This window comes from Caenorhabditis briggsae (genome assembly GCF_000004555.2).
Source record: "Caenorhabditis briggsae complete genome, chrV, whole genome shotgun sequence".
Taxonomy (NCBI): Eukaryota; Metazoa; Nematoda; class Chromadorea; order Rhabditida; family Rhabditidae; genus Caenorhabditis; species Caenorhabditis briggsae.
The window spans coordinates 42,135-53,535 of NC_013488.2; the positions used below are offsets into that span (position 1 = coordinate 42,135).

The 11,401-nt window shown below is 37.3% G+C and overlaps 4 protein-coding genes across 4 annotated transcripts in view; 1 reads left to right on the plus strand and 3 right to left on the minus strand.

Annotated features, from left to right (window-relative positions):
• Positions 1-2,063: 2,063 nt before the first annotated feature.
• Cbr-fmo-4 lies at positions 2,064-4,185 on the minus strand (the record flags this gene model as incomplete). The annotated part of the gene is made up of 6 exons (XM_002635235.1): positions 2,064-2,267; positions 2,384-2,884; positions 3,040-3,590; positions 3,638-3,758; positions 3,810-3,998; positions 4,045-4,185. The coding sequence occupies 6 exons, from the start codon at positions 4,183-4,185 to the stop codon at positions 2,064-2,066; spliced, it is 1,707 nt and encodes a 568-aa protein (XP_002635281.1).
• Positions 4,186-9,385: 5,200 nt separating this feature from the next.
• Positions 9,386-9,814, minus strand: CBG11525 (the record flags this gene model as incomplete). The annotated part of the gene is made up of 3 exons (XM_002635234.1): positions 9,386-9,466; positions 9,512-9,696; positions 9,745-9,814. The coding sequence occupies 3 exons, from the start codon at positions 9,812-9,814 to the stop codon at positions 9,386-9,388; spliced, it is 336 nt and encodes a 111-aa protein (XP_002635280.1).
• Positions 9,815-10,025: 211 nt separating this feature from the next.
• Positions 10,026-10,109, plus strand: CBG26857 (the record flags this gene model as incomplete). Its single annotated transcript, XM_045236438.1, has 1 exon — positions 10,026-10,109. One exon carries the CDS (start codon positions 10,026-10,028, stop codon positions 10,107-10,109), a length of 84 nt encoding a protein of 27 aa, XP_045099151.1.
• A 317-nt stretch (positions 10,110-10,426) lies between these two features.
• The window catches only part of CBG11524, a gene marked incomplete at both ends in the record, with an annotated part of 1,559 nt that continues 584 nt past the window's right edge, over positions 10,427-11,401 (minus strand). The window contains 2 exons of the mRNA XM_002635233.1: positions 10,427-10,757; positions 10,804-11,186. Of these exons, the coding sequence (XP_002635279.1) occupies positions 10,427-10,757; positions 10,804-11,186 (714 nt within the window). The remainder of the gene's footprint in view (positions 10,758-10,803; positions 11,187-11,401) is intronic.

Sequence of the window (11,401 nt, forward strand, 5' to 3'; positions counted from 1 at the left end):
CAAAAAACATTTTTAGGTTACTTTAGTTGTCGTTGTGAGACCTTCGGCCACGGCCACCGGCGTTTTTCTTTCATAGCTCCAATTTTTCGTACCAGATTCGATGATTGATTTGTTTTCGAATAGAAAACCACTGAAGTTTTTTTCAATTCCTATAGTTTTGCCCAGATCAGAAACTGCAGCGAAAATCTAATAGCCGAAACTTTCAGAGAAAATCTTAATATCCACATTTCAACTGTTGAGGAACATGTTCAATTAATTGTGAAATTGATACGAAACTCAATGAAATGAGAGAGTAGTTCGATACTTTCATCTTCTGTTGGTGTTTTTGAACATTTAATGGAGATTGATTGCCATGATAACCATGATAACCCAACTATCAGTTTCCAAAGAAACTATCAAAAGAAAAGGAACATAACTAAAACTAATTCAAACTGGCAAAAAGCCCCATATAGCCATCCAATACAGGTATTATGTTCAACACACGTCCACTTTCGCTTTTCAGTAGTGTCTCGTCATAAGAGGATCTACATTGCACAAAAACTACCCATGATTCCTCTTTTTCTCTCTCTTTTTTCATCTCACTTTCTATCTCTCTGGTTACTTTCTGTTGTCCATCCACACCCTTTCTTTTTTATATACATTATTACCAAATTTAATACAACAAGTTTCGAGAGGGAGAGAAGGATTCAAACAGCCCACCGCCATGCATCATCACTCAACCCAACCCGACGGAAAGATTCATATGATGATGACGTGTTTATACACAAAAGTGAGTAAAATACTTGTAAACGGTTAGTAGAGGTAAACTATGGAAGAGTAACTTATATGGAGTGGATTACGAGGAAGTAGACGAACGGAAATGGGCGAAGATGACAGTTCTAAAAGAGGTAAACACTTGTGAAGGAGTTGGTGACGTGGTGAAGTCTTAGAGAGCAACAAATGAGAGTTTGAAAATCAGAGAATTGAGTAGAAAATATTGTCGTCATTCGGTTATGGCGTTGTGGTCCTATGAGTGCTAAATATTACACGATTGGTTTCCCTTCTTTAAAAAGGTTTTCATAGTCATAGTCAGATGTGAAGTTCATGAAAGCTGTGAAAAACTCGTTCAGTTAAAAAATTAAACGCAATTCTTCAATTTTTTTTCAGTTCTTATATTAACCTACCGTAAACACTCTAACAGAGTGCCACCCAAATATTGAATTTTGAGCTCAAATATCGCAATTCCTATAAAATATATCAAAAATATGTCAACTGATAAAATGTTTATTATTTTATGATAAACAAGTTATCAGTTGACAATTTTTTTTTCATATCTTCGACAGAAATCGAGATAAATTGACTCAAAGTTGAAAATTTTGAGCTCTATTAAAGGTTTTATGTAGTAAATCACAACATTACTATTTTATAAAATTTTTAAGCAACTCAACAAACTTGAAACTTTTTTTCATTTAAAACATTTTGGTTGAAATCAAACAATCGAAACCAAAACTGGACAATCTCAATGTTCTGTTCAAAATAAGAGTTAACCTGCAATGATCAAAAGCATTTCAAAACTGGGTTTACACCATGCAACCACAGATTTCGACTGATTTGTGAATCATCATGTCCTGTCCAGTTCGCAAAAAAAGAGGTTCATAAAACAGAAATGACCTGAAAACCAAAAAAAAAAACAGAAAACCAGTTACAGATCAAGAAGTTTATGTATCTTGGGTAACTGAAAGCATTAATAAATACCATGGGAATATCGGAAACATTTTGTGTAGATAAATTTCTTTTTAAGGTCTTTTTGAAGGTTCTGGGAATGAGTTTATTTTTGAAGTCCTCTAGGATCAAGATTCAAAGACCTAATCTTGAAAAATACCCAGTTTTGATTTTCAATTTGTTCAAATGAAGTTCTTGCAGCAACAATTTTATTTACAAAAACGGAATACTAAATCGACATCTACAAAGAATTAAGCAATATCACACTCAGAACATCACACACAAGCTCGTTCCTGATTTATTTTGGACCAGGGTTTAAAAGTTTTCGGGGAGAAGGAATTCATGGAAAATAAAATTTGGATCTAGAAGATAGTGGTCATGTCATACTGTAAGTCGAACCACATTAGAGTGGCACCGTAAAGAGTGAAGAAAAGGAAGAAGGAGAGGAAATAGACAACTGGTGGAAGAGTAGACGTTGTGGAGCAGAAGAGGAGAAGACCAGAGCAGAAAAGTATTGATATGTTGGTGGCAATCACTTTTTGGGTGGCATATCGGAAATACTCGTCCTGAAAACAAATACGTCTGGGGAATTTAGAAGTTACTGGTGTATTAATGCCGAACAGGATACAGATACTAGGCTCATACTGATCTATCATTTCTCTTGAACTTATAATCAACTCACTGTGGTCCCTCTTTTCTTATGTTTTCTTGTTCTACACTGTCTATTCTTCAACGGCTTTTTCACTCGATCCGGCACTGTCCATATTGCTTGCTCCGCCCCATCCCATGAATTTGGACCGACCAATCTATACACATATGGAACATTGGCACCCATAAACAACTTCATCCAGAATCTGGGATACTGGAACAAGTACTGGTTCATCGGTGGAAGACATCCAATAACCTCGGCGATTTCATCCATATATGTCATATAATCCACTTGAATAGTATGTTTGATACTATCGAAGTATCGTCTTTTCATGGCTGTTTTCTTCTTTTGAATATCGTTGACTTGCTCTTGACTGCTCGGCATTTCACACTTCCCAGAAAACACTCGAGCTGCCCATCTGCTCTGGATTTCAGCAATTGGAGCGATAGATCCAATTGGCTGGATAAGTCCAATTACAGCTACACTGTCAGAGTTTGGTGGGAAGACATACTTGTAGAGCGGCACTTGCTGGTTCTGAAAATAACGTGTTATCGTTTTTGACTGTTATCAACTCACTACAAGGTCATTCTGTACGTTATTTTCCATGTCTAAACTACAGACATAAAGAATTTTTTTGTATTCTGTCTCTCTACACTAGATTCTCGTAAAAATGAAACTTGAAATCTCACCTTGATTTCAACAATATCCGAATCGACAAACGGAAATCCGAAAGTGTATCCAGTGCAAGTCAAAAAGATATCACATTTGAATTCTCTTCCTCCTTTCACTATCACACTATCCTCTGTGAATGTGTCAATATCCTCAGTGATTGTGATATATCCAGCGCATAAAAGGTTGGCAAGAGCATCATTAACAGTTGGGTGCTGTTGGAAGAATCTATGGTCTGGTCGGAGTCCGTACAAGTCGTGATCCATTCTTTGTTGAAGACGATGCTCCATAAAATCGTTGGCGATTGTGTGTGGAAGTTTTTTGAGCAGAATGTCATAGTAACGGGAGAACAATTGGACGTCGTATGGCATTCCTCCTTGGCTGACTCTGTTGAAAATCCATGTTCCTCTTCTGGTTGAGATAGTGACTGATTTTGCGATCTTTGCAATATCCACTGCAATATCCAAAGCTGAATTTCCGATTCCTAGAAGAAATACATCTTTTCCTTCATATCCTTTGGTGTTAGTGTAGTTGTAAGCGTGAACAACTTCTCCTTTGAATTTGTCCAAATCTGAAAATTAACGATTTTTTAAGCGACTGAAGCCAGGAAATAATCACTTTTCAGCTCTGGATAAGATGGCTGAGCGTGATGTCCAGTGCACAGCATCAGCTTGTCGAACTCTTCAACTTTTCCACTTTGTAGCGAAACAATATATTTTCCTTCTTCGTTTCGGGATATCTGAAATTGAAGCCATTTTCAGATTTCTTCTAAAATAAGGAATCAACTCACTCTGTTGACTGGTGTGCTGAATCTAATATGCTTCATCAAATCGAACTTCTCTGCATAGCTTTTAATGTATTCAATGACTTTCGAGTGGTGCATGAAATTGGCGTAGTCTGCTGGTGGTGGAAAGTCAGAGTAAGCCATCATTTCTTTTGAAGTGTTGACTACGGTGCTCTCCATAACGGTGCCTCCGATCTAAAGATTTTAAAAAATTATAAAGTTGCAAACCCCTGAAACGCACGTCCTTCTGGCCTGGTCTATAGTTCCACAGTCCTCCAATATCAGCAGTCTTCTCAAAACAGACGACATCAAGGCCTTCCTCTAGACAAGCTTTGACTGCCGGCAAGCCAGACGCTCCGGCGCCAACCACGCACACACGCATTTGAGATAAAACTGAAAAATTAAAGGTTGTTACAAAAAGAGGGTCTAGTTTCTGAGAAAGTTCAAAAGTCAAGTCAGAAACGGAAACGTTTTACAACTACCGACAGAGAAACGATAAACGTGCGGATGGTCAAACTAAGAAACTAAACTGAAGTAGGTGGGATTTGGAAGAAGAGGTTGAAAAAAAAAACGAAAACTGTGAGAATTAAAATGCGGAGGAAATGAAAGAAGGAGATCATCGGAAACTCGATCCTTGGGCCCACCTGCTGATTGTCCAAAAAAAAGGGAGGGGACTATTACGTGATAGTGGTGTTGAAGCATGCGAAAACCGCAAGGAGGGAACGAAAAGAAAAGAGAGGAAAAGCGATGAAAGAATAGGCTGAAGAAGAAGGCAAAAATCTCTTTATTCAAACAGAGAACGGGTTTCACGACTTCTTCCACGCTCCTGCCAATGATAGCCATTGACCGCGGCGGCACCGTTCGAGAGATGAATAAAGAAATTAGGAAACAATGAGGTGGGTGCGAAGGAGATCAAGAAAATGTAGTTGAACTCGTTTTTATTAGTCCCTGTTTTGGCACAATGTAGAATGGACGTAGTCTTTTATCAAATTTTATAGTCTCATATGTTTTCAGTATCTGCAACTATTTGAGGAATTGTGTGTATAGATAGAAACTTCCTTTTTTATCACGAGTGAAAATGATGATCTGAGATCTTGGCATGGATACGAGGGAGAATGGTTTAAAACTGAAAGTCACGTACTTTTGTTGATGTAACGTTCGCGCTATGGAAAGCTTTCTCTTTGCTATGTATGAGTCAGAGGAAAGAAGATTGGGATCGGAACAACAAAAAACATAATTGTTACTCTCTAGATCCATGCCTAAAGCAGAGTCAGGTGGGACTGGGGATTTGAAAACTAGGAGTAATTTACAGATACGACCAAGATTGAAATTTGAAAATTTCGTTACCGTAGTCCCTCTAATAGAAGCCCACCCGGACAGTCAACTTTCAGCTCGATTCCTGTGAAAGATATCAACATTTTTTCAAATGATAAAATATTGCTAATATTATGATAAATAGTTTATCAGTTGACAAATTTGTTCTACCTTTCACAGGAATCGAGATAATTTAGCTTAATTTGACGCTTCCATTAGAGGAAATATGCTAGGAATCAATTGAATTTTTTCAACGAATTAAGTTGTGCAGTGCAGCACGGCAAAATTAAATGTGTAGTACAATATTGTCGGAATTATAAAACTGTCACCTCGGCGTATGCAGACTCAGTACAAAAATCAGAGTTTTTGCACTAAAGTAAGTCTGCATACACCGAGGGGACAGTTTTATAATTCCAACAATAAAATCATATCAAAAATAATCAATTGGTGGAGAGTTCGAAATTTTATGAAATTTATTAACTCCAATAGTCAATTTAAAACTATTCCTTTTTTGAATATCTCTCTTTGTACTCGATCTACCGTAACCCTTTGTAACTTTCAGATTACGCCACATTTTCCTTTGTTACGGAACAAACATGTTTTTTCTTTGGCTATTCTTCTAAAATCCTATTTCATAAGCCCTAAGAAAACGTCTGGAATACGAAAATCCATCTAATCGGATTTCCTCCCGTATTTTTTTCCTATTCTATATTCATTTCAGGTGATGCAATTGTCTATCCTAACCTAACCAGTTCTTTATTCTTATGATCCTACCCGTGTCCATGAATCTTAGTGGGAAGGTGAGATCAAGTTTATTTTGTCAGAAGAAGAGGAAACAAGGATAATATTTTCAACTAAAACAGCAGATGGGAAAGTTTCAAACAAAGTTTCTATAAATCATTCACCGCAAATTTTAAGAAAAACACACTTATCGAAATATGTAGATAATCAGTCAGATGATCATAATATCACGATTCTCGGCAAATTTCTTCTATGGTCTTTCAAATAGTTTAATCGTCAACAAGTGGAGATACAAAAAAAACTTCAACTGATTCGAAAGAAGGGAATGATTAAAAGAAATGAAAGTTGGGGAATGATGTCATTCGACTATTCAAGAACCAATGAAAAAACCACAATTTATTGCCTGTATATATGTAGCTGAAAATGTTCTACATACACTTAGCGAAAAGAAAGAACACCCACTAATTGGTCAGGAAACAAAAGGGACAGGTTTATGACGGATAAAGTGAAAGGTAAATGAAGACAAGTGTGACTGGATTTGGGTGTAAGGTTTTTTGGGTGGAAATTGTGTATAGGGTGAAACCTCGATCAGAAAACCTTGGAAAAACAAACTTTGAGCTTTCGATAATAAAAATAGAACATGTTGTGGAAAACAAGATATCCTTGGAGTTTTAGATGAATTCAAGAAGAAGTGGGATGTTTTTAGGCTTATAGCCTGTTGCGACTATTACAGTAATCAAATTTTTTTGAATTGCTAACATGTACTTAATTATGAAAAAAACCTAATTGTAAGGAATGGTTTGACGTGTCGAGACACGAAACACATAGTCAACACTTACCTGTATAAGAAAGGCCCCCACACTGTAAACGTTGAGCTCAATAACCGTACAATCTGCATTAATATTGCGGCTCTATTTGAATTGCCCCTCTAATAGACTTGCACCCCTCGAGGGCACTTGAAAAATAGACTTGCAGCCTTTAATTGAATTGCCCCCGTAATACAATTGCATCTGCAGCAGTATTGCGGCTCCGCCGGGAGTACTGTACAATTTTTAGTCTGTGACACCATGACGAACTATTGCACAGTTGTTTTTCGAATTTCTTTTTTTTTAACTACCTACCTAATTTTTGGTTTATTTTTATCTTTCTTAGTTTGGAAGACGTGGATAACGTAGAAGACGTTGAAAAAATTGGTGAAAACTCTAGAAAGAGAAAGCGTGGAGCACACACCTTGGATTACAAGCTTATGGTAGTGAAATGGGCAGAATCAAAAAATAACACGGAAGCAGCGGAAGCAGCTTTTGGTCAATTTGTTTTTTTTGTTGATTTTCATAATAAAACTATTTTTTTTCAAAATTTAACCTCAAATTGTAGTTTGAAAAATAGAATTGCAGCCTATATTTGAATTGCCCCTCTAATAGAGTTGCACTCTTGAGGTGACTTGAACAATAGACTTGCATGCAACATTAATACAGATTTTACGGTATCCTAATTCCTATGAAAGAAATCAAAAAATGTCAACTGACAAAACACTTCTGACATTACGATAAACAATTTATCAGTTGACAACTTTTTTACATCTTTCACAGGAACCGAGAAAAATTGGCTCAAAGTTAAACGTTAGGGGGCCCTTCAATCACAGGATTGTACGGTAACTTACTTTTTCTAATTTTTCAAACTATGGTAAAGTACAATTTGACAAACGAATTTGAATTTTCCTTGGTCAGAAACATATGTCAACAAATTTTCAGATCTCAAAATCTAACGCAATCTCAATCACAAATCTGATAAAGCAAAGAACACTGGTTGCTAAAGATATCCTTTTCGCTACCTTTTTATAGGTACACCTTCTGCAGAAAAAAGTGTGTCAAATAGACTTAAAGTACAAAACAATTGCAGAAGTTCATGCCCACCTAGTCAGTTTGGAACCAGCTATGTATACGTTTGCAAAAAAGACGAAACCAACCAGCGAATATCATGAATCCCAACAACCACGGTTCAAAAAGCAATCAAGAAAGGCTGGATCAAGAAGAAAAAAATCAAAAAGTGCAAATAACAAAAGAAATTTCCAATCATCAGAAGGACTACGTGCAGCAGCTGAGAAGGCAACGGAACGGATTGGAAGAGGCAAAATATGAAAGAAATAGTGTGAGAAGACGAGAGACGCAGCGTGCGGACAGTGACCTGAATCGTATCCAGAACGAGAGAAAGAAAAGCGTATGGTTTGGATCTGAAGACGAAGACAGATGAAGATGGCTAACGCTAAAAAGTTGAATACGTCGTCGCTTGTCGTCCGAAACGCGGAAAATCCCTCATCCTCCACCAAATCCACATTCACTGCTTCTATATCCTCATCCCGTCCTCCAGAGGACAGTTTTCGTGTGAATTATGTGAGAATTGTGGATGATCAGAATCGGAATTTTTCGCATCGAAAGCGAAGGATTCAATGAGGCTTGAAAGATACGCTTGTCCGTTTTTTATAGACTACCTCCTCAAAATTGGGCGGAGTCAGAGCTTTGAAACAACAAAGTTCAAAGACGGATGATGGAATTCGGCACTCGGGAGGGAGTGGGAAAATGAATCACGCTAGAAGCTTTATGTTTTGGTTTTCTCTGTCTTTGTGCAGCTTTTTGCACAAACTCTGTGGGCACGAAGGATACAAGATTCTTTGTGATTCCTCACATCATTTTCGTATTGGGAGTCTAGGTATGGCTCGAAAGTCTGTGATGGAATCCATCTAGAGTTTGTAGTTTTCCAGCATCAAGCTTGATTTGATTTTTGGTTATTCTTCAAACTTTGTCTGATTTCATGATTCTTTGGATCTGAACGTGATTTGCTAAACAAAAATAAACAGTCTGCAAGTCGAGATTTTTTTAAGATCGGAAAGCAAACACCATCTGAAAGAAACAAGACTGAAGTCTAAAAGCCGATAAGGTCTGAATCTAGGGAGATCAGAAAATGAAACACGAAGAATCTAGTCCTAAAAATCAGATCTGCAAGTCTCACCTTGTCATCTACAGGGTGGCCCAACTACCAGGACTGATAAAAACGGGTATATCTTTAGACGTATGTATCTGGAAAGCCCGAAAATAGGTAAAAATATAGTTTTACATTCGATTCAAAGCTACTAAATTTTTTAATTGATTCCTCGAATGAGGTATTGTTACGATTGTCCAAAGGTGAACGGCGAAATTTTTCTTGCACGCCGTTGTGATTTTAATGAGATACAGTAACTCTGGCAAACAATAGCTCACTCAAAACTGATCAAATAATTTGAAACTTGGCCAGTTTACTGATGAATCATTTGAATTTTTGCAAGTTTGAGCCCAGTACAACGCTTTAATCAAGTGTTATGCTGGTACAAACTTGATTTTGGATAATTATGCGCCACACTATATTATCAGTTTTCATTTTTTCGAATAAAGTTCAGACCGTTGAGACCTTAAAAGATACATACTTCATATATTTAACTGATTAGCGAACAATCATAGATTGTGAAAATCCAAGACAATATATTACGGTAGTATTTATTCATCATCGCTGTTATCGACCGAGTCTGGCTTCTCGTATTGGTTTTTCTTGTCCTCAACGAAGCTCTTGTAAGCCTCCTGAAACTCTTTCTTTGTATAATTTCACGAGACATCGTATCCTACCTGATCATCTTGTGGAGCCTGTGCAATAGCGGCGTTCGTCTCAGAGATGATGGATTCGAAGATGGTTCTTCCGGATTTGTTTGGGTCGGCGCCGTCATTGTTGTGTTGAACGGCAATGCTCACGAGTTTGTTGGCTGTCTCTTGAGACACTCCAGCGTCAATCAACTCTTGGAGATAGTTGTTCTCTAAAATCATAAATCTGAAATTCATAATTCTGTGAATAAAAAACCAACCATTTTCGTTGAGAGCAAGAACAGAAACCGAGAGAACGGCAACAAAAATTGATGACCAGACGAAACTCATGTCGAAAGAGTTTGTATTGGATGAATAAGGTATCGACTTGGTATTTTATACTAAGGGATTATCCATTACTCGAAAAAATGAAGGATTATCGAGTGACAAATGATCATTGTTCGCACGATCTGCCTAGAGAGGTGGGTAGGCGGATTTTGTGGGTTAGGGAACCTAAAATAATAAAAGAGAGAGAGAGAGATACAGAGAGATATGAACTATGATGGTAATTGGGAGAGGTGTAGTTTTTACGGTTCAGAAAAGGGCGAAGGGTTTTTCCGAGTGTTTTTTTTTTGAAAAGGATTAAAATTTCAGTAGAATTTCAAATTTTACTGGTATCAGAAACATAAACAAATATAATATATGGTCGATCAGGAAAAAAATTATCATAGATGACGTAAAACCTGTAATAGAACAGCCCCCTAATTTTGAACTTTGAGGTAATTCTTCTCGGTTCCTGTCAGAGATAGAAAAAAGTTTTCAACTGGTGAAAAATTTCTATAAGATAAACAATGTATCAGTTCACAATTTGTATATCTTTTGAGTTGAGTAAAATTAGCGCAAAGTTCAATAGTAAGAGACCTTCTATTACAGGTTTGACGATGGATTTTTCACATAAATCACTTAGAAAAACTGTAAATAAAGAGATGTGAACCCTCCATAGATGCTCGAATAATGTCCGAAAACTGGAATCTGATTTAATATTTCCCCTAATTTCAGCCAAAATTGTTCTCGATTTTTGGATTGTGTCATGACACGTGGCACTGATCCTTCGCCCATCTGTATCACTCCTCTCGAAACTTTATCCGGTTTGCATCTATCATTTTTGTCCAAAAACCAAAAGTTGTATTTTTCCAGAACTTTCTCCTTGTTTCCTCCGGTTTCTCCGTCCATTTGAATCATTACTGGTGGATTCGTCTGATCTCCATAGATCCATTCCCAGCCGGCAACCAAACTGAAATAATAATTTTAAGTTCAAAGTTCCCATACAGTTTTGATACCTATATGGAATATATTCACACAAATAATCACCACGAAGGCAGAACATTTTCACTAGATCTGGATCGGTTATGTAAACGGACTTCTGCCAAGACAGCCAAGATTCCACAAGAGATTGACTCGAAGATTTCACAGGAACATAGAAATTAGCACCATTCATAGTTCGTTTTCTGATATTCGCTGTCCCATCGTAACCCTGTTGGTCGAGTAGAATATCAATGCCTTGGAATTGATTTGTGTCAAGTGAATTGAAAAAATTATCCCTCCAAATGGTATCCGCTTGGAGCATCCAAAACGGTTTGCCGAGTTTTTGAAGGGCATGGATCATATTAGTTCGCATTAAGAAGAAGCTCATGTAGGTGGTGTCGTAGGGCCGGAAGGTTTTCTAAAACGAGGTGAAAATCGAAAAATTATACTGGTAAAATTCCGGGTCAGGGATGGGTCGAAAACAATTTTTCCGGTCCGGACGACCGTGTAACTGATTTTGTTTTAACTCTTGAGAAAATTCTCTGAGAAGTTACGCCTTTACAAAAGTACCGTAAAACCTCTAATAGAACGACACCCGGATCGTCCACTTTGAGCCTATATATCTCACTTCTT